The 27,571-nt window shown below is 27.6% G+C and overlaps 1 protein-coding gene and 1 long non-coding RNA gene across 2 annotated transcripts in view; one reads left to right on the top strand and one right to left on the bottom strand.

Annotated features, from left to right (window-relative positions):
- Positions 1 to 687: 687 nt before the first annotated feature.
- The window catches only part of LOC100208477 (DNA repair protein complementing XP-C cells homolog), a 73,733-nt gene continuing 46,849 nt past the window's right edge, over positions 688 to 27,571 (bottom strand). The window contains exons 16-21 of the mRNA XM_065818247.1: positions 26,499 to 26,580; positions 20,134 to 20,227; positions 19,952 to 20,045; positions 11,408 to 11,494; positions 2,085 to 2,223; positions 688 to 1,161 (exon numbers count right to left, since the gene is read on the bottom strand). Coding sequence (XP_065674319.1) covers positions 1,031 to 1,161; positions 2,085 to 2,223; positions 11,408 to 11,494; positions 19,952 to 20,045; positions 20,134 to 20,227; positions 26,499 to 26,580 — 627 coding nt within the window. The 3' untranslated portion in view covers positions 688 to 1,030. The remainder of the gene's footprint in view (positions 1,162 to 2,084; positions 2,224 to 11,407; positions 11,495 to 19,951; positions 20,046 to 20,133; positions 20,228 to 26,498; positions 26,581 to 27,571) is intronic.
- On the top strand, positions 6,916 to 8,610 carry LOC136090653 (uncharacterized). Its single transcript, XR_010643602.1, has 4 exons — positions 6,916 to 7,001; positions 7,206 to 7,435; positions 7,637 to 7,800; positions 7,875 to 8,610. It is a non-coding gene; the product is annotated as an uncharacterized LOC136090653 (long non-coding RNA).

Below are 27,571 nucleotides of genomic sequence, written 5' to 3' on the forward strand. Positions count from 1 at the left end.
TAATTAACAAAAACTGCGCATTCTATTGTCCAGATTATTTAGAAATGTTTGGTAATAAATGATTTAATTTGCTACATGACGTTAAGAAGAAGTATTTTTGGGGTTTTTAGTTCCATGTAGAAATACCAAACCAAGACACAGTACAACTGACTTATTAGGCCGGGTGAATAAAAAAAAGCAATTGTTTTTACTCAGTAACTGGTCAGCTTTACATGAATAAAAACTTCAGCAATTTTGGTTAAATTTCTATTCACGTAAAGTTGAGCAATTACTTAGCGTTTGTATAGTAAATTGGTTTACATTACGTGAATAAAATTTGAGCAATTTTGCTCAAATTTTTATCCACGTAAAGCTGAACAATTACTCTAACAACGCTAAGTAAAAGCAATTGCTTTACTTTATTTACCCGTCCTATTGGCATTTTATTGTTAAATGTTTAAATTTTAAAAAATAAATTCTGAAATTAAATAATGAAATACAAACTTTTTAAATTCAGATTTATTGAATTATAAGTAGAGAAGAAATTATACAACACCCTTGTGGTTGAGGAAAAATTTTACACCACTCTTGGGTTGAGGAGAAATCCTACAACACCCTTGTAGTTGAGGAAAAATTCTACAACACCCTTGTAAATCAGTTGCAGGCAAATAATGTTTTTTAAGTTATTGTGTTAAGACGTCTGAGCAGTATATATATATACATTTTATTACAACCTAACTAAAAAAATATTAACAAAAATAACATAAAAAGCCTAAACAAATATACACTATTGTTAGCACTTTTAACTAAACGTCCTTTATAGTTCTCCCTCATACGTCCTTATAGAACTAAGTTCTCCAGCATACGCCTTTAAAAATTTTCCAGCATACGTCAAAACTTTCATACGCACAACTCAAAATGATTTTGACACAAGTGACAACCATTTGTTGATCAAATCGTTATTTTGATTTTTAAGTACTAATTTATGTTATCTGCCATATTGCACTTTTGACGCCTCTTTGAAGTCTCCGATTGTAGATTATAACTAGTATTAGAGATCATCAACCTTATCGCCTGATATTGTCAATCCGCATGAACACGTTTTTACACCTTTATTCAAACTATTTGAACACTCTTGAAATACATGGGTATGTCCTTCATCTTGTAAAGAACTTATCCCCGCTATAAAAAAACAAATATATATCTATATGTATATTATATATATATATATTTATATATATATGAAAATATATCTATCTATCTAGCTCATTTCGTGATTTCAATAATTTCAAAAATGAGCAGCCGTTGCGCAGTAGAGCTCTGGCTCAGAACACAGAGGTCCGTTCGACGCCGACTCTAGCCCAACAAGCGACATTGATATGAAAACCATTTAAAACTGTTGTCATGATTCTTTTAAAAATGAGTACGAAGTTCCCCCTCCCCACACTCCCTGCTAGTTAATTAAAGAAATTTAATGATCTCATCTTTGTGGCAAGGACTTACATGTTGAAATACAAAGTGTAATTTAACTCTAACTGTTAAACAATAAATTTCAAGTTTGAGTAACAATTCTTTAATAAAATAACTTTAAAGAGTTAAAACTAGATTACTCAGAAGCCTGAAACTAGATTACTCAGAAGCCTGAATGGTTTTAATTGGACTGAAAACAAGAGGATCGTTATTTAGTATTCTTTTGATCTTTTGTCATTGTTTAGGACGACGACAGGATGTCATCTAGTGTAAAATTATACTATTATTTAAAACATAAGAAAATATAGTTTCTCTTAATACTAATAGCTTTTTATTTCAGACTTTTTCTGGATTATAGATTGTATGACCAGTTCATTAAATGTTACATTTTCATTTAAATTGTAGCAGTTGAAAATTATTGTAACAAGTTAATGATGCTGGTATCTATAATCCAGCAAAAAATTCAAAAGCAAAAATTATTAGTAATGAGAGAAACCGTATTTTCTGATCTTTTAAATTATAATAATTATAAAAAAAAAACAAAAAAAAACACATATATAAAAAAAATATATATAGCTATAATCAAAATTTGTTCTGAATTGTATTAAAAAAAAGTAAAATAAGTAAAAACTAACTCATTCTGTTCATTGGCCATGAAACAGATAGGTCTGTATATTCATCATTAGTAGTAGCTTCACTTTTCTTACTCTTTGAACTTTTGGTTTGTTGCTTCTTAACATTTACTTGTTTCTTAACAGCAGGCTCGTCGTCTTCCTTTTAAAAGAATAATTAATAAGTAATATATATAAGTACTACAAAAAGTATAATAAATGTTTATTAGATCCTAGACTCTTTAAAGGTTAGACGGTTTATAAAGTAAAATTTTAATCAGGAAACTAAGCATTAATATACACTATAATTTAAAATACAAAATTTGACTTCCAATAACAAAATGTGAAACTAAACATCAATTAAACTAATGTTTAACAAAAACTAAAGTTTTTTTTGAATTTGTTTAACTGTTAATTCAAATCTGCTTATTATTCAAATTAATAGCAAACCAAATCTCTACTCCTTGTCAAATCTCCTGCAAACCAAATTTACAGCAAATCAAATTTACTGCAAACCAAACTTGCTGCAAATCAAATTTAATTCAAACCAAATTTACAGCAAACCAAATTTACTGCAAAGCAAATCTAATGCAAACCAAATTTACTGCAAAGCAAATCTAATGCTAACTAAATTTACTGCAAACCAAATTATAAAAATTCTTTGAGATATTTTTATATATCTTTATTGATATATTTTCCATCAAGAATAAGATATATATCTTTTTTTTTGTGCTCTAGTAGTATCTTCTAAGAAGCTTTCCAATCAGAAAGATCATTAAGATTAGAAACAAATATGAACTTAAATTGAAATCTTAAGTTACCCCATAAAACCAAAAATGCAAAAAAAGAAACATTATCAACAACAACTTATACTAATGTGATTAGAAAATTGCAAAAAAGGCAACATAACATAAAAAAGCTTTTTATAACCAAACTATACTAATATATGTTTATTACAATATACTTGGTGAGGTGAGCCAGAACTGGAGCTGAAATATTTGCAGGTGGAGCTGGCTCTGAGCTAGCTCCGCTCTGTTATATTTTAGAATATCAAAGTTTAAGTAACTTTTGTAAATAAAATTTCTATATACTGTGAAGTTATTTTTTTATATAAAAACTTTTATTTTATTTTAATTAAACTGTAATTAAAAAATTACTGTTAATTAAAGTTTTATGATTGTCTACCGACATTAAGCTCATGTGCTTTGTTGTTCTTTGTGTTGCACTTTGCAGCTAGCTTCTTGATACTTTGAAAGAAATTACCCAACTTTTTACCTTTATTATTACCCAACTTTTAAAGAAAAATCCAATGAAACTAAGAAATTCATAATATATTTCAAGCTGTAGTTGTTAATGCTAGATGTTAATGCTAGATGTAGAATGCTGTTGGAAGAAAACCAGAAAATATGAGCAAAACAAGGTTTAAAAGTAACAGTAGATCACACTTATAAAAGAGATGCCAAATATATAGAAGTCAAGAAATAAGGATTACAGCTGAATTAACTTCAACACTTCATTTAGTTTTAAGTGAATATATTTCTGATGAAGAAGAGTTTGATAAAAAAGAAAAAAAAAAGAAGTGTGACTAATTTTTTTTTTTAAAACACTTTTAATACAAATTTCACGGACGACTGTAAAGTTATGGAAGAAATAAAATGTTCAAAATTAAATCAGCTTTTGAAGGAAATAAAGAATACACAAAAAAGATATAGATGTGTGTAGAGTGTACACTCTCGCGGAAAGTGTGGACATAAAATTCCACACTAAGTGTAGAGGCCGTAATTTGCACAATTTTGTGGAGTTATTATTTCATAAAAAGCTAGTCGAGTGTAAAAAGTGACAAGAAAACAAAAACTATAGCATTGCACATTAATGTGGAGCAAAATAATGCGCAAGAAACGCGTGATATAATTTAAGCCGCCATTTCAAGCATTTATTGAGTTACAAAAGTAATAGTTATTTTAAAGAAATTTGCATATGTTAAGAATGTTTATATGTTATCTTTGCAATAATGATTATAATAATATTTCTGTGTTAAAGGTTTATTTGCAACGACATAAAGACAACCAACAATTATCTATACCAATATGTTGTCGTCAGGATAAGTGCAAAAGTTCGTTTTCAGTTTTGTTTAATTTTATTAGACATTTAAATTCGTATCACCAAATAAATACAGTGAGAGTTAGTGAAGCAGCTGCGTTAATAAAAGAAACACCAGAAAGTTTATTTGTATTTGATAATTACTCTCCTTCTATTAATCATATACAAGATTCATCTCCTAATCTAGATATTGTTTCGTCTGTAAATAATTTAGATTTTTTGCAGGATGTTAAAGCTGAAGGAACATCACTTGTAACACAACTTCGTGCAAATAGTAGCATACCTTATGGTATCATACCGACAATTGTCCAGTCATATATAATATGGCTGGATCACTCTCATTTTATTTTAAAGAAGAATTTAATAAAAGTTTATTATTAGCTGGTATTGATTGTGCAGTTATTGACCAAATTTTACAAGAAATGCAACCCAAATTGGAACTATGCAATAATCCTCTTGATTTTTTATCAACACGTTATCGCATTGATTCTTATTTCGAGGGCATCCTCTAATGGTTCAACCTGAAGGTATTTGTTATATGCCACGACTAGAGTCTCATTGTGGACATAGCAAGTTTGTATATGATCAGTTCTAATATGTTTCTATCAAAAAAACTTTATTTAATTTATTACAGAATGAGGCTTATGTAAAAGCAATTCTCAAGAAAAAGTGTAGACCTGGTGTATTAACAGACTTCTCAGACGGAAGTGGTTTTAAAGAACATTACCTCTTTAGTGATGTCTCCAAAATTTCCCTAATGATCCAATTGTTTTATGATGGTTTTGGTGTAACCAATCCGTTGAGAAGTCAAGGCTCTGTTCATAACATTGGTGTTTTTTATTATACTATAAAAAATCTTCCACGCGCATTTAACTTTTGTTTTGGCAATGTGCACTTGTTAGCAATAGGTTACACTCATGTTATGTCAATTTATGGTCATGGACCAATTTTAAGCAAATTTGTTGATGAGATACTGGAGTTAAGCACTCTTGAATTACAAGGAGTATTTCCAGTTTTAGGTAGTTATACAATTTATGCAAGTCTTTGCCAAGTTACTTGTGATAATTTGGCTCTTAATGGCTTGCTTGGATTTCATGAGTCTTTCTCCGGCAGTCATTTTTGTACAATTTGCTATGCAACAAAAACTGATGTTCAAAATAAATTTGAAGATGAACTGTTTCAGATGCGAACTGTGCATAGCTACAAAACAGATCTGATTAATTTAGTAGCAAGTAGGGCAAGCAATAAGAACAATTCTAAATTGAAAAATCACTACAGAGGTGTAAAGGCTGAATGCCCACTCAATAAAATAAAAGGTTATCATGTGACAGATAATTGGTGTATAGATATTATGCATACTCTCTTGGAAGGAGTTGTGCTTGCAGAATTAGGTTGTATACTTTATGGTTTAGTCATATTAGATAAGTGCCTAACTCTATCAGATATTAATAAAGCTATTTGTTTACTATGGGGAAAAATAACTATTGAAAAGACTCATAAACCTGCAGAAATTTTCAAAATACAAGAACCAGGGCATGTACTTGCACCCTCTATGAAAGCAGTACAATGGTGGGCTCTGCTCAAGTATTTACCAATGGCTGTTGGAAAAATTGTCCCTCTAAAGAATAAAAACTGGAAATTTCTGCTTCACTTGTCTCATTTAATTGATTTGATTTTTGCACCATGTTTTACACATGAAATGATTGTTTATATGAAGCATGTTATTAGTGATCATTTATCTATGTTTAGCAAGTTATACTGCAACAATGAAGTAAGGTTACGTCCAAAGCATCATTTTCTTGTCCATTTGCCCAACATTATAACAAAGTCCGCTCCACTTGTTGGCATGAGTTGTATGACATACGAATTAAAAAATTCATTTTTCAAAAGGTGTGCTCATACTGTATGCAATTTTACCAATATTTGTCACACTCTAGCACATAGAAATCAGCAGCAGGCTTTGGAGTCACAACTCTCTAACAAACACATTCGCAAAATTATTACAGTGGTAAAATATAGTATTGAATCTACAAATTTGCTTCCTTTTTATAATGCTATACATAACACACTGTGTTTTAAGTCATGTGAAGAAATTGCTATTGCAAAAACATTACATGCAGGAAGTGTTGAATATAAGCAAGGACATTTGATTGCAATTAATATAGATAAGGAGACTGGCTTGCCAAACTTTGGAAAAATTGTATGTTTTATTTCAACCGCAAATAATAATCAAATTAATATGAACAGAGGAGAGGAGTGGTATTTTGTCTTAGAAATTGTGAAGACAAACAATTTTACTAATCACCTTCATTCTTATGAAGTAATATTTCTTTGTCTACCAGAGTATCAGATTTTCAAGCTTTCTAATTTTGTTGATTATCATCCACTTTATTGTCATAGTTTGCTCGCAACTACTGAAAAGAAACACTTTGTTCGATTGCCCTATCATGTTTTTTAATTTGTAATATCTTGTGTAAATGGTATAAACTTAAGTTGCTTTATATAGATTATTCAATAGCAAGGTTTTATTATTTGGATTTTAGTTTTTTAATAATATAAAGGTTAAAGTTTCTTCAATGTTTTCCTTATAGCAAATCTAAAAAAATTGTAGAAAATATATTTCTACAAAGTTTTACATTTGTTCAAATAATTAAGTAAAAGCGTTGTTTAAAACGCTTTTACTTAATTATTTTTTTATTTAGAATTTTTGATTTTTTATTTGTAATTATTATTTTGATTATATTTAGTTTATATATTTTTAAACCTAGAGTCTATGCAACACACTCCCTACTGTATTGGAGTTATCCATTCTTCCTGATAAAATTCAACATGCTTTATTGGGTATGAGTTTCTCTCTTTTAATATGTGTATCTTTTAAAAGATGTTTAGTTTGTCTTGAAATAAACACATCTAATATAAATGATTTAGTCTAATTAAACTCTAAACAAAAACTATTTTGTAAAGAAAAATTGGAAAATTAATCAAATTTTAATTAATCAATACACATATAAAGATATTTTTATTTATTATTTTGTTTTATTTTAGAATCTGGTTTTATGCTAAGGTCATTTTTATTAGCCACAGAAGCGGACCTTATTCAATTAGGATTTAGAATGGCAGAAAGAAGGTTACTGCAGGAATGGATTAGGGCTCAAACGCTTGTTAATGTTCCGGTTGCTAATGTTACCCTGCAGTGTTTGCCGAGTATCGTTGAGTCAGTTAATGCCTCCCCCAGAATCAATAGCTGCACCACAACTAGTGTAATCAGTTTCAAGGTTAGTTTTCAAACACTTAAGAGATGATTGCTGAAATGGCAAACATGGCATAAATAATATAGACATGTCACAATAAAAAATAATTATAATATTAATAATAGTAATAATGATGACATGGTATATTTTGTATTGTACTTATATTCTAAAATGAAATAATATGAAATTATGTTAGTTACATGCTGATTCCATTAATTTTATCAGAATCTGCGAATCGATAATATTATATCAGAGCAGAGGCAGCAGCATGGACCTATTTGTGGTCAGCGGTTAACATAAAAGTTGAAGTCAGGAGTGCCAATTGAAAAATCAGAAATGTTATTTCTAACAAAAGTTTGTGGGCAATATCTGATGAATAACTGTGCTCAGTAAGTATAAATATAATGAAAAATTTGATAGGATTTTAATTAGTTAGAATAATGTTTCTATTTCCTTACTTCAGAAAAGATAGGCCAAATGTTACTGAGAAGCAGGACTTATCAAAGTCAATTATTGACTGTTTTCCTATCTTACAAGATGGAACAGCGAGTGGCTATGTGAGTAATATATTTATTAATTAACTGCTATTTTAAACTTTGTGTGTTATTTTTGTGTTCTCTTTAGGGATACTTCTTTGATAGAAAAACGTTTAGTGGAAAGTTGGATTACTTTGTTCGTAGCAGGGGTTCTGATTGTAGAGATATAACTACACTGTGGAAACATTCACCGTCAAATAGGTAAATATTAGTTCTGTTCTTTCATTTAATAAATGACAATGATGATAAGCCAATATAATATTTATTAGCCCTTTGTTTCAAATTTAAATAATTTTTTTTACGGGTAGTCATGCTACTAATAGAATAGGTCTCACAACAAGTGATGATATTAAAAGTGCCATTTGATTACTACGCGAACAACAACCAAATGCTCAAAACAAAGAAGAGTTTAATAAACTCATAGAGATAACAAGAAACCATCGACGATCATGGATTAACACATCGTTCCCATTGATTACGGAAATCGTTAACCAGTACCCGCGACTACTAGACATGCCAGAATCAGTATATTTAAATTTATATAATAAAACTTATATATTGATATTTAAAGTACATGAATTATTTTGTATATAATAACAGTTAAATTAAAATGAAATTATAAACTATTTATAAATAATGAAATTATAATTAAAATTAATTTGTGTATATTAAAATTAATTTGTGTATATACAAAGCCGTCATTGAATACTCTAATGTTTTCCTTAACAAATGAATTAGATGAAGGTAAATTATGAACTTTTACAAGTTAAAAATTGTTATAAATTTATAAAACTTAGTAGCAGAGTAAAAGGTTTCAGTTTGAATATACTTATTTTCTGAAAATCGTATAAATCAGTTCAAAATCAGTTAAAAATTGTAAGTTATTACAATTTTTAACTGGTAATTTAACTTTTAAATTAAATTATGCTTTACTAATATATTCAAGTTTTTACTATTTTTAACAATATTTTAAATTATATTCTGCCTGAATAAAAATTATAAAAACCTTTTTGTGCTCATTTTTTTTTTTTAGTTGCAAATCTTGCAAATAAATATCAACTTTTTTTCACTTTTTTATTATATAATGTTAGACAAGAAAAGTGAGCTTTCGGTTGAATGTCTTGTTTGGCTTCTCCTTACCCCACCACTAAAATCAGTTAAAAAGGCTCGTTTGCTACCAAATGTGGTCATGGAAAATCTTTTCTTTGACTTCAAGGTATTGTTTTTGTTAACTAATGTTTTTAAAGAACTAGTTTAGAGTTTTTTAGTTTATTTTCATTGCTAATATTATTATTATCTGTTACTCAAACGCGTAAAAAAATATATTTATACATATTGCAGGATGATACAATTGACTGTGCACTAAAGGCACTGAAAGATCGTGGAGTCAAACAACCGATGCTGTTGCGCATATCTAATGGATATTATATTAAAGCGGATAATACAGTTATATCACTGGCTTTTTGCAGCTGTTTTATGGAGGCATTCGAGTTTTTATTTGTCTTTTTATGTTTTCGCTGTCCAATATCCGACCGAATTAAGATTTTTTTATGGCTTTTTAGAGAAAGTCATGGGACTTAATATTACTGTAAAAAGTGCAACCGTTGCTGATTTGTTTACTAAAATAACTTTTCTTCAAAATGTATGATGAATTTAAATCCCAGATGGATTTAAAGACAAATTATTTGTTTTGTTTTTTATTTGATGAGATCTTTTATTGGTATATTTTATATTTGGAGATAACTATTTATATTTATTTTTTAATTTAATAATTAATTATAATTGTTTGCCTTTTTGATTTGCGGTTTTTAGATTTGTGTTATCATCTGTATGTATTAATTGTTTCAGTTCAATTAATTAATTAATTGACAGTAATTTAATCTATGACTTTAAAATGTTAACCTATCTTTTAAATTCCGTAATACTAAAAAAAATTAAAATCAATAAATTACGATATATACTGTTGTAAAAAGTTTTAAATATTAAAAAATCTTCAAAATATTTAAAGAAACTTATAATGCATAATACACAATTATGCATAAAAATCACAATAATGCGTGAAAAAAGACTTTAAAGAAACTTGCAAAAATCGACTATTTTTTGAACGAAATAAAAATCATTATAGTGTAAAAATCACAATAATACGTAAAAAAAACAACAAAAAAACAGTAATGCTTAAAGAATAACTTTTGTCAAGCAAACCCACAAGCAGTTTAATAGCCGTTCTCTTATAAAATAAAATTAATTCCACATTAGTGTGGATTAACAAAAAGTACGCATCTGTGTAAAATAAGTCCACATTTCTGTGTAGGAGTGAAGACTACACACTGATGTGGACGAAAGTGTGGAGGAAAACTCCACAAGCAAATATAGAAAGGCTATTTTCTGGATTTAATTTTATATCAGACGATTTTTGTTGCTCACTTAAGCCTCATATTTTATATAACTTCTTATTTTTTTAATTTATTTTTCCCAGAGCCGCTATTTCAGGTAGAGCCAGAAATTTTAATTGGCCTGGAGCTGGAGCCAATTTTTCGACCCTGGCTCCAATGCCTTGATTTTTATTATTATTTTTGTATCAACAGTGTTTAAAAAGTGTATTTAAAAAAAAAAAAATGTTTTAAAACTTTTGAAAAGTTTTGACAAATTTTATTTAAATTGAGAAAAATTCAGAAATTCTATCACTTAAACACTAATGTTGCTAAACATTCTGTACATCTAAATTAAATAGTTATTTCATGAAACAAAAAATGTTTACAAAGTAAATAAGGTTTAGCAATATTAACTTTAATTTAGTTTTAAAGTTTACAAGATTGTATCATCAAGGTACTTTGAAGATTTAAGGACTCATAAAAACAATAACTCATTGACAATTCTTAGCGCTGGTGGAACTTCAGTGCAATAAAAAAGGTTTTTTCAGTCGCCTAGTAAGCAACTGGTGAATGCATCAAAAAGTAACTAAAAACCCAAATGTTGATGATAAAGTTTGCATAGTTTATTTATAACTTTCTTGTGAAAGGAAAAACCATCAAAAGCAAATTCTATGCAGCATAATTAATGATTTCAAAAAAAGATATCACTAAAAAAAATCCCAATTAAAGAAAAAAAGTTCTATTCTAATTGTCATTAATTCCAGTTCTAAAACAGACGTTTCAGAAAATGTGATTTAGCTATAATGTAATTACAAAAATACAAAAAAAAGTAATTAAAGTGTTATAGATATATGCGGTAAACATTTCAATAAAACACACAATAGTGTTAATAAATTTAAGAAAAAGTTAGAAGTTTTTATTTGCTATTATTAGAATTTATCAAATCTTATAGAGTATTTTAATAATTATTTCAATAAAAATTTAAATATTTATTATAGTATTAAAACATATAAGCATTAAAATTACATTTTTTAATGCAAATTTAAAATCTTCACACAGCATAACCATTTATTAAAAAAATAACTCACAAATTTGTATTTTAACTTGAGTTTATTTTGTATGAGAAGTCCTTTGATCAATGTTCTCCAATTTTCATAAATAATTTTCTCACGTTTCTAATAGATAAAAAGTCTTATATATATTTCACCAATCCATATACCAACACACAAAAATTGTATTTCTGCATTATACTTATATTTTTATTTATTTACTTATGTTTATTTTATTAAATAGACTGTCAAATTCAAAATATAATAATAATACAATACTTTACTTAATACATAATAATATAATAAAAATCTACGTAACAAGATAACTTGTTTGATTTTATAATATAATTCTACAATTTAAATATAATTCATCATTCTAAACAATTCTTAGTTAAAAAACATATTAATAATTGTTCATTTTCATATTATATTTTATAATAATGAAATCTTGTGTTTTCAAGTTTTTACCAGCCACTGAGCAATCTCACACTGCTTATGTTACAAACCACAAACAATCACAGAACATTTATGATCAGCAGAGAGAAAAACCTAATTCATTGATGATTAAAAAAACTCATATTTTCATCAATAATTTAACAATATACTTTCGCTAATGATTCAATATTTTTACTGATTATTAAAAATATAATCCTATATAATTATATATAAAATATATAAAATTTTATATATAAATATATAAATTTTTATATATTTTATATATAAAATTTTATATATTCAACATAACACCTCATTGAAGTTTATTATGAAAGAACATTGGAAGCATAAAACCTAGCAAGGAATAATAAAATGGAAGGTTTTTTGAAAAAAATCTAAACTTAAAAAGCTGAAAAAAATTCCTCCAAAGATACAAAAAAGAATTAAATTTTACCAAATGATGTCAAGAGTAGAGAGACTTAACACTACTCAAAAAACGTTGAACTCTATCAATACACAAGAGAGATAAGAGAGTCTTTAAAAGTAAATTTGATAATTAACAAGCAAAAAAATTAGAAAACTATAATGAAAACTATAATGAAAAAAAATTATTTAGCTTAGTATTACAAATTTGCTCTAATAAAATAAAATATGCTCTGATAAACTCATATACTCTTACGCATATAAATGCATATACCTTCACGCATACAAATTCATATACCTTCACGCATATAAACTAATATACCTTCAAGCATATATGATCTTGCATTATCGTTCCTTTTTTTAAATTTTCTTTTTCTTTTTGTCTTTATTTTTACATCATTTAATACTTTACGAATATCTTATTTAAATCTGAAAGTTTTGCTATTTTTATTTTACAACTTCGCATCTGTTTTTCTAAATTTTTAATTTTTAATTTCTAAAATGTTAAGTGTTTGCAAAATATTTATTTCTTAATGATTCTATATTAAACTACACAACCCTTAAAAGTTCGATCCCACTCAACTTGTTTATTCCTGCAGCAGCCTTGTTCATTCTTGGGGAAGGCAAACAAGGCTGCTTTAATTAACATTAAAAAAACAACAACATATCAATTAATAACAAAAATGTTCAGTGTTTGCATAAAATTAATTACTTAACAACCCTACATTAATTTCAAAAAACAAATTTTTTTTCTTATTTACTTCAATACTAGCTATTTATAAAGTGGTCAAATTTTTTGTCAAAGTTTTGACCAATTAACTTACAAGAGATCAAAAACCATTTTACCCAATAACCCATATTATTATCATTATTATTATCATTATTATTATTATTATTATTACTAACCCATATTTTCTTATTTAGACTTAAAACTACAAATTAATAACTTCCTGTAGTAAACCTGTTTTAAGGATCAATACACTTAGTATATATAACGGGTAGAGATCAAATAGCAATTCTCTGTTGTTTAAGTGCATTCGAGATCCCCCATTAATTAATGCAGGATCTGCATTATTTAGAGAATTTAAATTACACAATTCATTTGACCCTTTGAAGCCCACAAGAAATTGAGCACATTTTCAATGTTGGAAATATTCTTGAATTATTAGATATAGACCTTATAATTATATTAGATATAGGTGACTTAAAATAAAAAAAGTTGTTATGAAAAAAAAAAAAATTTAATTATGCTTTCTGGCATGGGACAACGGTATCCCTGTGGTCAGTAAGGGTAAACTTTACGATTTTAAGGGTAAAATTTACGATTTTTTTCAAATAACCTATTAAATAGTTATCACAATACATTTATACATTTAATTCTTTATATATACACCTATATTATGTGTGAAGTAAACTTTTAAATTTTTCTGCCAGGATAGTAACTATTAGTATCTAAGGTATACTATAGAGGTAATCAATGACAGAAGTTTAACTGAAACTTAACAAAAACACCATATTGAAACTGTGGGACACTAGTGTCCCATAGTTGTTAAAGGGCTAAACAAAAGATACAAAATAACACTGCCCAACAGTGATTTTGTATCGGAACCAAAATTAGTTATTTCTTATGCATTTCCATCTGCTGAATTCGAAAATGACATTAAAAATGACATATTAGCTCTAGTCTAAGAAATAAAAGCAAAAATTTTCTCTCAAGGCAAGGGTTGAATTAAGTGATCGCGAAATGAAAAATCCGGAAAAATATCTGGTCTTCAAAATTTAAGTTTATGCAAAACCGTGTACTTTGTTTTTATAGGCGAATCAATTTAAATTTGTTAGCGAAAAAGTTATAAAGTATAAAATAACAAACTTACGACTACAAAAGTAATAACACTCTAGTAACTTCATTATAAAAGTAATAACACTATATAAGTGTAATACTTTTACAACGCACTTATAACTTTTATAATTCATTCTTAGTTCAAACAACATAAGTAATCCCAAATTTTAATTGAAGTAGAAAAGCATCTAGAAAAATAGGGTGGATATTTAAATAATATTTATAACGTATCAAAGAACTTGAACAACTTTATAAAAACATACTTTATAAAAAGTTTAGCATTACGAAAAAAGCTTCTAATGGTCCGTAAAAGCGCGCGGTTATTTTTAAAATTAACCAAAAAAAACTTTTTATTGGTTGATTTTTAAATTAGCGCGCGTTTTTTCGGACTGTTTGTAACGTTTCATAATGCTAAACCCTTTTATAAAGTATGTTTTTATAAAGTTGTTTAAGTGTATTGTAGATGTTCATGAAGTTTTTAATAATATTTGATTATCCACTTCATTTTTTCAGATGTTTTTTTACTTTGATTAAAGTTTGGAATTACTAATGTTATTTAAACAATGAATGAACTTTAAAAGTTATAAGTGCTTTATAAAAATAATAATACTATTATAGTTTTATTACTTATATAATGCAGTTAGTGACTGGAGTGTTATTGCATTAGTTATCGTAAGTCTATTGTTTTGTTTTGTTTTGTTTTTTATAACTTTTTCGCTAACAATAATTTGGTCCTTAAAAACAAAGTAAACGGCTTGCATAAACTAAAATTTTAAAGACCAGATATTTTCCCAGATTTTGTAAATCGCGATCGCTTATTCAACCATTACAAAGGTAGAAATTTTCATTTTTTTTTTTTTAAATTTTTGTTTTTGACTATCCAAAATGTTTTGTTCATGTTTAAAACTTGTGATACTAGTTATGTGTGTTTGCTAAAGTTTCTGGTCTAATCTATTCTTAGTTTTTATTTTTTTATTTACTAGTGTAAAATTTTACAAATCAACATGCCAAGGAAACGTGTAAATTTAGTGGACAATTTTTGTTACATTTGTGGTGAAATAACATTTTCTTCACAGAAAAGAACTATGACACCTCTTGTGCAGACTGCTTACCAGCATTATTTCAATATGAAGGTAGGGGACCAGGATAAGTCATGGGCTCCACATATATGCTGTAGCTTTTGTTCGGTTACACTACGAGAATGGTTGAAAAATAAAAAAAGATCTTTGGCTTTTGCTGTTCCTATGGTATGGAGAGAGCCTAAAAACCATACAGATGACTGCTATTTCTGCTTGACCCCCCCCCCCCCCATTAAAGAAGTTTTTTCAATGAAAAAAAGTAGGAACAGTTAAATATCCGAATCTTCCATCTGCCATTCGACCTATTCCACATTCAGATAATTTACCAGTTCCTACTCCACCACATAGTTGTAAGTTAGAAGCAGAAAATGAAGTAGAAGTAGAAGAAAACAAGCCTTCCACATCAAATGATCCTGATTTTGTGTTAAAAGATGTTGTGCCACACAGATTGAGTCAAGCAGAATTAAGTGATCTTGTTTGAGATCTGGACTTGTCACAGGAAAAGGCAGAACTTCTAGGGTCAAGACTAAAGCAGTGGAATATTCTCCAACTTGATATCAAGGTTTCACATTACAGAAAACGGCAGCAGAATCTGCTTTCTTTTTTTGAGAAAAGAAATAATCTTGTTGTTTGCATTGATGTTTTTGGATTAATGTATTGTCTTAATTTGAACTATGATCCAATTGAATGGAGATTATTCATAGACTCATCTAAGCTAAGCTTGAAAGCTGTATTACTGCACAATGGAAACCGTCTTCCTTCTGTTTCTATTGGCCATGCAGTTCACATGAAAGAGGCTTATATAAACATGAAAGTTCTCCTCAATGCAATTAATTACAATAAACACAAATGGAAAATTTGTGGTGATCTAAAAGTCATTGCTATACTTTTAGAAATGCAATTAGGGTATACTAAATACTGCTGCTTTTTGTGTATGTGGGACAGTAGAGACAAAAGTTCACATTATATAAAAAAAAGACTTCTTGGTCCGCAAGAAATCTCAACACAGAAGAAAAAAATGTTATTGCTGAACCACTTGTGGATCCAAAAGATATTCTTTTTCCACCATTACATATTAAGTTGGGTTTGATGAAAAATTTCGTCAAAGGTATGAACAAAGAAGGACAGGCTTTTAGGTATTTAAGAAATAAGTTTCCAAAAATAAATGATGCAAAAGTCAAAGAAGGTATTTTTGTTGGGCCACAAATACGTCATCTTATGAAGGATCCTGCATTTGACGAAGTTTTGACGGGGCCCGAAAAGGAAACTTGGGAAGCTCTTAAGGGAGTGATTAGTGGAATTTTAGGCAACAAACGAGATTATAACTACATTCAATTGGTAGCAGTACTTCTGCAAAAATATCATCAACTTGGATGTAACATGTCCCTCAAGATTCATTTCCTCCACTCACATCTAGACTTCTTCCCCCCCAATTGTGGAGCTGTTAGTGATGAACATGGGGAAAGGTTTCACCCTATTAAATTGATGATCATGATTTCTTTGTTTAAAACTATTAGAATATATCTGTAATAAAAAAAAAAAAAATGTACTTTAAATGTTATTAGAATATGTAAATTATGTCATATTGCTCTGTTGCAAATTAACTGAAATTAAAATTTATTGCTATTGTATATTCCAGAAACTAGAGCTAATAAAAAATTTTCGTTGTCATATTCTTTTTTCTCAGCCTGAAATTAGTATAATTTGAATAAAATTGCTTGAGATACAAAAAAAAAATATTTTTTTGTTGCCCAGTGTAATCAGAGATACTTAAGTTTGAACGTGCATATAGAGGCAAAACACTTAAATCTTGGATTGATTCATATCAAATCAAATTGGTTGATTGTGAAACGCAGAATGTTACGTCAAGTCGAGCAGCAGAAAGGCTAAATAGTTTTGATATTGATTTTCTAAAAGAAACTATTGCCATAACCACTGATAGAGCAAATGTGATAGTGAAAGTTGGTAGATTGATGCCTTCCAATCGACAAACTATGTTATGCCTAATACAATATTGAATACAACTTGCAGTTATGATTACCTTATACAAGAAAAATAATGGAGAAGTTAAAAACTGTTGACTTCGTATAAAAATTGAAGATGATGAACAAGATACTGCTCTAATTGACATTGCATCAGAATAAAATTTCACAAGTAAAAAATGGTCTCAAATCAGTGATTTAACTCTTTTTCTGGTACCACTGAAACTGGGTCCTAAAGTAATAAGATTTGAATTCTTGTCACTGCGGAAACAACTTTTTGATTTATTTAAATTAATTAGATCAGCAATACTCAATTTTGAGCATTGATTTAGCTGATGCACTGTATAAGAGATATAAATAAAGTTGTAATAATAATTTAACTACTAATTTACTTACAAAATCTTTAAAAATACATCAAGAAATTAAAAAAACTGAAAATATATTTTTAATGCTAAAGAAAACCGTTATGCATCAAGAAATTAATAAACTTTTGACAAAAGTTTATACAATTGAAGAAAACGAAGTTAATAAATCTATTGAGGATTTTCAACAACTTAGTTCTTAGTCCTACTATTGTTGAATAAAGAAAGAAGACCGAGTCAGATTTTTCAGTAAAAAGTGGTTTATGTGGAAACTAAAAGTGCTTCACAAAGGTTTTCAGGATTTTATTTTCTAATTATGCATAGGTTTTTTTCTTAAAAAAAGGCCCTGATGAAAATCTCACAGGGGGCCCAGAATTTGTAATTACGCCACTGAATTCAAATAAACTAGTGCCTTGTATTCTGCAGAATACTTAACATTTTCAGTAAACTATTGCCTAAATTGTACCAATTCCTAACCAAACCATATGAAGGTAAAAAAATTAGGAGACCAACTTTTAAACTGAAAAACCCAAGAGCTATCATCCAAAACATCTCTTTAGAAAACTAACATCAAACTTCTGACTAAACAAGTCCATGAAGCTATGTTGTTGTTTTGAATAAATCAACCATTTATTAACCAAAACTCACTTCTGATATAAAGAAGGTTGAAGCTCCGATGAACTGTCATTGGTTTATTTGTCATTAAAAAAAATATTTTTTAAATCTTTAAATGTTATTACTTAAATAGTTTATTCAAAAAAATCTCCCTGTCAGTTTAAAAAAGACATTTTTTGAGGGGTTTTTTTTTGTAAAAATTATATAATTATTGATAGTTATATAACTGTAATTATATAACTATTAATCAAACCATTTAAGTAAACATTTTAAGATACATAAAATAAACCATCAATCAATCCATTCAAGTAAACATTCTAGACAAACCAAACCATCAATCAAACCATTTAAGGAATGATGAATAAAACAGAATTTGTCTGTCATAGATCAAACTAAAAGTTTCTTTTAGACCGTGTTTTGGAATTAATGAAACATTAATATTGCCATTTAGCAAAAAGAATTCCACCCTGTTTGAAACTGGAAAAATAGATGCATTGCAGTAACCCTGACACTAATTAGTCCTGAACCCAAGTGAAAACATAAAAGAGCATGTAAAACAAAAAAATCACACAAGAAAGATTCAATGAGAAAAAACTACTAAGATCTGATAAAATGCTCCATAATTGCCAAAAAACATTTAACTGCAAACATGCTATGTCTTTGGGCACTTATATTTATTTTGGACCTTATATGTAAGATCTCATGGACCTTATATGTAAGATATCATTCTGAAACAGCTATCTATGGGGGCTTTAGTGTGTACATTTACTGAGGGTTTGGCTTTGCAGTAGCCAGATATAAAAGAAAAGTACTATAGCAAAAACGTTTTCATTTTTCTTCATTCTTCTTCATTCCCTGAAAGACCGTCTGAATTTCTGAGTCAGTATTTTAGATCTTAAAGTACTAAGCACTTGGTCACTAGACCTTTTGCAGCAAGGACTGCAGTTCTCTGGGGCACACTACCAACAAGAACTCAGGTTAATAATTTTTATTATTAAGTCTCTAAACTTGGAATTTTGGATGCATCAAAAGCCCAAAATAGGTTCATCTGACCAAACAACTTATCTTTATTGGTCTAGTCTTTATCTGCACTGCATCATTAAAGGCTTTGCACATTGTTGACTTTTGATAGAAGAGGCTTCCTGACAGCCTAATAAGAACCTAAAATTTTGCACTCATGTTACAAAGAATTTTAGTTTTTCTAAAGATATTGGTATTATCAGTTTTTGCTTTTATATCAACTGTGGTGATTTTCAAAGGCAGCTCGGATAATACATTTTTCTTCTCTTTTTGTATTTTTCCTTCTTTCTGATCCAGATTGACTGTTTTGTTTCTATTTTTGTTCTCCTGTGTTCTTATTATTTATCAGAAAATACGTAATGGTACTTATGTAAATATATAAACACACACATAAGCCTGTCGTATTTTGAAAACCCAAAAAAATTAAAGTTTTTATAAAAAAAAAAAAAAAAAAACTTGGTTTGTTTTTGCCTTGGCATATATATTTAGATATATGCAGAGATATACTAAGCCGAGATTTGTTCTAACACTTGGATCTGAAATGATTCCACTTTTTAAATACTAGACTTTAGGGGTCACCATTTTTAAATGCATACTTAGCCTATAAAAATCTAGATTTTATTTTAAGTGATATTGTTTTTATTTAAAGTTTTATCTTTCCGAAGTCAACTATGTGAAGATTTTTTGTGTTAAGTTTTTTTTTCTATAAAATTTTTATACAAACTTTGTTAAAGCTATTGTTGATTGATAAAAATAAAAAATACTTCAAGCTGTTTAAAAATTAAAATCTGTTTAAAAAAATTAAAACAATGTTTAAAAATTAAAACCTCTTTTTCTTTTTTTTCCAATAACTCTTCTTCTCTTCTCCAAGCATCTAATAGCAGGTCTTCATGTTCTTTTGCAACCACGATTCCTTCAAAACTAAATTTTTTTTAATTAATAAAAATTTTTCTACAGAATATTTGCTGGGGAAACAAATTAAAAACAACTTTATTTAAATAAAACATACACAGGGTGTGAAAAGCCGCCATGAAAATCCCAACCCATCATTGCTGGAGCATGATCGACTTTCAACTTTCTTGCTATCTTCTGCATGTTGGCCACTTAATTCATAAAATATATATTGGTCATTTAAATCACAAAATTGATAACTTACAATAACTTTTTATTCTAGCTAGACTTGATAATTTTTTTATTTTATTTTAAATTTAGTAGGTTTTGAAAAAAAAAAAAAAAAAGATGAAAACTTTAAAAGTTCAAAATACTTATTTTTGGTTTTAAGTTTTTCTTTTTTTTTTAAACAAAAAATTTAAGCAACACAAACACATAATCAAAATGCAAGCACACAATCACACAAAATGAAAAAAGAAAAAGTAATTCATTCATGTAATCACTAAACTGCTCAAAATGATGTAGCACAATTTAAGTAGTGCAACGTAATTTTAAAATTTTTTGAAAAAGGATTTGGTTGCCAAGTTGCTTTCTCTAAACAAAATATGGTAGCAGAATTAGGTTGCAAACAAAAAAGCAACTTAGGACTTAGGTTGCTAGCAAACAAAAAACATAAACTGCAAACTTTAATGCCTTTTACTTTTATTTATTTTAAAACAGTTCAAAACAGTAAAAGAAATTTTAGTAAAATTTTATTTTAGAAACTTAATGTAAAAATTTAATAATGAAATTTAACTAACTTTAAAAGTAAAATTAATTATGATCAAATTTAAAATTATGATCATACTAATTTGTTACACAAACAGAAAATTTAATATTTTATCATGTGCACATTTCTGAATGGGATGAAAATTTGCTCAAAATTTCTGAAAATTAAAAAAAAAATATTGCATTAAGCTTATATACTTTTGTAAAAATCATTACTTTCTTCAAATATTTGAACCAACAATACAAAATAATAAAGACCTACAAGCTAAAAATGCAAATTTTTTGTCATACTTTTAATTGTGGTTTATCAATCAGCAAAATTTTATAATCAAGTTTATCAATTTCACATTCATGGAAGTCTTAAAAAATGCTTAGAACTGCTCATTAATGATCTCCCAGAAATCACATCTAAGGTGGCATTGTTCGCAGATGATACTAGCTTTTAAGAAGCAAACACTTTCTGATTGTTTGGAGGGGGCATTTGAGGTTGAAAAGGATTTCACTTCTGCTACAGCATAGGGCTTGGCAAAAACTGGAAAATTTCAAAAAACCAGTTTTTGATTTTTTTTAATTGTAAAACCGGATAACCGGTTTTACATTGGTTTTTTATTATAAAATCATATTTTTATTTTTGCCGTATAAATTAAATATAACCTACAGGATTGATATATTTGAATAAGATCTGTAAACTAAAAGAAAGTTTTACATACTTTAGAAAGTTTTTCATACTTATAATAAAAAATGTAATTTTTTTCATTAATTGTTAAACATTAATTCTTATCAATGTACAGTAATATATCTTTTTTTACTCATTAATTTAGTTCAAATCTACCCAGTGGAAAATGAGCTTTTTTTCGAACTTTATTTTTTCCTTTAACATCTTCAAAAATTTGATTTTTAGTGTTGATTCTATTATAATTATGAGAATAATTGAACTTTAAACATTGCGATGTGTCGCTAGCTACATATCGTAACTTTGTAGCTAGCTACAAAATATCTACCAAATCGCCAAATCGTTGTCTTTATCGTTACGATTATAGCTAGCTATTTACTAGCTGATTTCCCACCGGGTAATGAACTTGGATCATTTCTTCTTGTAAGTCTCTTTTTTCTTTTCTAAACCTTCTTTTTTTGTGACAACTCAATAACCTTTTTTTTAAAACGCAAATTATGTTTAGCTTTAAGTACCATTTTAGCTTGCTATGGCGCTGAACATCAATATAGGAAGCAAATAACAGGGTAACACTAACTTTAGAAAACTTTGAAAACAAATTATCATAGTCGCTACTTATAGTAACAAAAAAAACACAGCAAAATTGCGAAAAGGTTTTAACTAAAGGTTTTCTAAAATGTTTATAATCTGCTTCACAATGTTTTACCATAAAATTGTCTATAATATTTCCCATAATATTTTATTTCCATAATATTTTATCAGCTAAAATTTCAACCACTACTTAAAAAATATATTTTTTTGTTTTGTTGAATATTTCTAAAATTTCTGGAAATTTTCCCTTATTATTATATCTGTTAATCACTCATACTTTGTTAAACAACCATACTTATACTTAAGTAAGGTAAATAAAGTTATATTAAAGTTATTGAAAACTTCCTGGAAATTTTCATCACTAAATATCCTATTTAACTGAATAATATTTTTCTATTATGTAAGTGGTTAAACTTTAATTAACATTTTTTAATCATTAAACTTGGTTCTTTTTCTGCGAGTATAGTCAAAAAAAAAAAGCACTAACACAATAAGTTCCCCCTTCCCCACCCAGTTAAAACATTTTACTGAAGAACAGACAAGTTTTGTCAACAATAGTGATGCCAAAGACTATATGAACTACTGAATTCTATCTTGTATCAGAAAGCCCTCAATGCAATACTTGGTTGTCTATGGACAAGATAGACCATAATTTTGCTACATTAACAAGATAGCACAATTATGATCTAATCAAGAATTGATTAGAAAAATTGATTAGAAAAAGTTAAATTTGTTAAGTTTTGACCAAAATGAAAATACAAAATTAAAATTAAAAAGTAGAAAAATACATATTTTTTATAAATATTTCTTTCTCTCCTCTTCATATTTTTTCTAGGTTTCGAACATTTTTTTCTTTAACTTAAGATTTAAATAACACTATAGTTAGTTAATTACTATAGATCATCCAGGTTATATTTTAAAAATCTGGAAAATATTTTCCCTTATTTTCCTCCTAATTTTGCTTTTACCTGAGTTGTTTCTAACTTTTTTTTTCAAACTTTTCTTTATTTTTCTACAAGTGATGAGTGAAAAAGCTTAAAAAACAAATATATTAGGTATAAATTTATATATTACACAGATTTATACCTAAACTTGTATGTATAGAAAATGTTTTGGATACCCGGAAAAACTAAAAGTTGAAAAAAATATCCGGAATTCCGAAAATATCCGGAATTCCGAAAATATCCGGAATTCCGAAAATATCCGGAATTCCGAAAATATACGGAAAAGGATAATCCCTGAATTACATTTATTTTTTAGATCTTTATTAGGAAAATATTAATTGCCAAACTAGACCTAAGCTCAAGGCTTATTAAAAAACCTGCTGCAAAGTATGCGAATCTAAAACGATATAAACCAAAATACTGTGACAGCAAATGACTTGATAATAATAAGTTAGAACAAGGTAGTTAGTTATAAGGTGGAATTTCTACTACAATGCTTTCAAACTTTTATTGAGGTACAGGCATCATCCTTTTTTTGTGCGTGTGCAACATCTGAATGTGACACATTTTGTAAATTCTTTTGTGAGATGCTTAATAACAAAGTAATAACTTTTAATAAATTGATGAAGAGCAGGTAAGGAAACAACCAGATCTTCCAATAATACCAGGAATAAAATAAGAATGTTTAAATTATAGGGATCAAAAAGTCAATTCAACCTGCATAACAATATCAGTTAGAAAACATAACAGAAAGGTTCTTTATAACAAGTCAGCAGTAGAGTGAAAGCTCATGAGATAAGATATTAAAAGATTGTTGATTAAAGTCTTTAATAATTGTAAATAACTCTGGTTCATCCTCAGTGCTACATTTAACCATAGTTAAACAATTAATAGGAACTGTTAACCATGGGCCAAAATTTTTGGGGACACTTACATTTTCCAAAATACATGTGGTCCCTAACATATATTTTTCAAATAAAAGTGAAATTCAAAAATAAACTGGAGGGTGTATGAAAATTCTCTTGGTTGGATTCAAAAAATTGTCTTGGTTGGATTCAAAAAATTGTCTTGGTTGGATTCAAAAAATTGTCTTGGATGGATTCAAAAAATTGTCTTGGTTGGATTCAAAAAATTGTCTTGGTTGGATTTATTTGTTTTAAATTAATATTAACTATTATGATAAAAATAAAAAAAATGCTAAAGTTGCAATAAAATCACTGTATAAAATTAATATGAACAAAAAAGAAAAAAGTCAGGTAAAAAGAAAAAAGAAAAGCAGGTTCTTCCTACGGATGCAAGTGTAGAAACTTTTTTTCCCAAAAGGTAACATATTTTCACAAAACCTTAAAAATAAACATGGATATTGATAAACTAATTAAATATGTTTTTAATGTTTTAATGTTTATCAATTATAATTTTTTTAATGTTAACTTACCTCCCCAAGGCAAAAAAAAAGAAAAAAAGACCATTACAGTGAGGAGGCTTCTGTAATAGTGGTTACAATCCTCTTTCAACTCTAAAACTGGGGATCGAACTCGATCCCCACCATGGAACCAAACTCAATCCCCACCATTCTACCTGGCTTTTTAAATGATCCTGCAGATTGGAATTAGAGAGGGATTATAATGGACTACATAATATTAGATGGTTAAAAATAAATACTAAAAAAATGACTTCTCAAGATCTGAATACTGTGACATACAGGAAACCTGTGCTACATTAGAAATATTTTCAGAAGTCAAGTAAATAGACAAAAAATATTGTGATTGGATAGTTTATTTATCAAAAATTTCAGCATTTATTAATTGAGAGCTATCACAGAATCATCACTCAGAACCATTAAACTCAGTTTTAGACATCAGCCTACATAAAGAGATAAAAAAAAAATCGTTTAGCCACTATCAAAGACACACAAGCAAAAATCCATGAATCCAGATTCAACATTTATTATCTAAAGCAGAAAACAATGTAACATTGGTTTACACCAAAGCAAAATTATTAGATGAAGAAAGGGTGATCAAAAGCTGATCAACAGAAATTTTCTGCATCAGAAATTGTTTTTTCCTTCACCACAGTAGCTACATGTAGTTATCTGCCTAAATCTTTTTAGGCATCATTTTTTATTGAGATACCATCAATGCAAATACAAACAACTAATGAAATAAATAATTTTAGATCAAAACATAAAAGAATTCTTATAAATTCATAGAAATAAATTCAAATATTTTAATGTTTGATAATAGCATCTTTACATTTATTTGTATTTATGCAACTGCTTAAATATGGTAAATACTTCTTGTAATAATAAAAATCTTCTATACTTTCTATGCTTCTTGCATTCTTTATATGCTTTTTGTACTTTATATGCTCTTTGTACTTTACATGGTTATACCAGTTAAGGTTATGAGAACAAGTTATGAGGACTTTAAGGACAGAGCTTAAAAAATAGTGAATGCTTGATTATAGCAACTTCACAAAATACATGTATAGTGTGATGCTTTTGATATGACAATAAACTTTTCTGGTATATTTATAAAACAAAATAATTAGTCAACTCATAACTTTATTATAAGTAAAATTATCATTTTTTTAATATTAACATAATATAACATCTATATATTAAGGTTAGGAAATCAAAATTTTCTTTTATTGGAAAAAAAAAAAAGAATCCTTTTTCATAAATAGTAGAACATTTGACGATTTCTCTAACTCAAAAATGTTTCAGAAATTGATATCAAAACATTTATAACTTTGAAATATTTTTAACTTTTACAAGTATCAACATTTGTTTATAACTTCTATAACCATCTAAAACATTGTAGACACATTGTAGAAATGTTTTGAACTTTACAAAATTTTTAGAAAGTTTCAAACTTCAAGCCAACTAGACTATCATTATTTACTAATTAGCATTTAATTAGTAAATAATGATAGTAATTTATAATTAATGATTTAATCAACATCAAACAAATTAGCTTAAAATCTGAAAATAAAAAAATCAAAAAAGGAGATATGTAGAGAGTAGAAACTGAAATTACACCTGATGAAATGATTAAGAAATTAATTGTTACATTTTGATGGAAAAAAAACACATTAAAGAGGTAAATATCAGATAGTGCTCAAAAACAAAAGAATGCTAGACAATATGTCTTTTAAGATTTATTTTGAACTATATTGCAAAATTTCTTGATGAATACGATTTGTTGAACTGATTTATTAAACAATATACAGCCTTACAGTTTTAATATAGGAAGAAAAATAAGGTAGTTGTCCAGATGTAAATAACGTTTTCTGAAAAAGACAAACCAAATATCAAAATTTATGACATGAAAAGTGCATTTTATGTTATTTTTGAGGATTTTGTTTTTCCTTCTTTTTCTATAAAGAAAAACAAAACTGAAATTTCATTAAACTTTTAAGATGCAAAAGCTCATTAAACAAAGGTAATAAAAAAGTTATAACTCAAAACAAATATTAAATAAATACTTTAATAAAAATTTTTTTTACTTGGCAAGTGAACAGCACCTTCTGGCAGCATACAAGGTTTAAAAAGTTCAACATTTCCATATGCATTTTTCGGAACAATTCCCTTCAAAAATTAGTTGCATAGTTTATTTAATGCCACAAAATAAAACAAAATAAATAAAAGTAAAATAAACCAAATTTTTTAAATTCAAGTAAAAAAATTGATATCAAAAAAAAGATCAAACTAAAAATGCTTAATTAGAAAAAAAAAAATTTTTTTTAAATAAGCATTAAGTGAATTAGTAAAAACAAATATACTGATTCAAGATACTGTTGCAAAAGTTTTTTTTAAAAAAAAAAAAAACTTTGGCAACAATGTCTTGAATCTATTGAGTAAAATAACTTCTACAAATAAATAGCTTTTTTTCTGAATAATACACTTCACACATTCACTTTAAGATAAATTGCGAGACTCTTTATATTTTGATCTTTGATCTGAAGAATAATCTTAAGATCTTCTCGCAGCAACATCGTAATATCGTGTGTGTATATATATATATATATATATATATATATATATATATATATATATATATATATATATATATATATATATATATATATATATATATATATAGGTAGATATTTGTGCGTATGAAAATGTCTGAGGCATTAGTTCAGTGAACTTGAATACTGAACAGTTATAAGCTATTTTTTTGATATGCTATAAAGTGATTTTTCAAGTGAGATTTCAATTTTTTTTTTCGTAATTTATAATTTTATAATTATAAATCATAAGAAGAAATAAACAATGGATTTGTGCCAAGCATTGGTCAACGTCTATAATAAAGTTGTACGCTGCCAAGACTTGATCTGCTGAAAACAGCATCAGCTGCGTCTTGTTAAGAAAAGCATCAGATTTATCTTTTCCAGCTCCAAAATTTTGATGGTAAACACATTAAAGAGGTGTGCACATTAGCTACCAGGGACGTGGTGGGATCGAACTTGGAACCTCTCGCTTATAAAGCGAGCGCTTTACCACTACACCACTAACGCAATATATATATATATATATATATATATATATATATATATATATATATATATATATATAT

Source organism: Hydra vulgaris, chromosome 14 (genome assembly GCF_038396675.1).
Source record: "Hydra vulgaris chromosome 14, alternate assembly HydraT2T_AEP".
Classification (NCBI taxonomy): Eukaryota; Metazoa; Cnidaria; class Hydrozoa; order Anthoathecata; family Hydridae; genus Hydra; species Hydra vulgaris.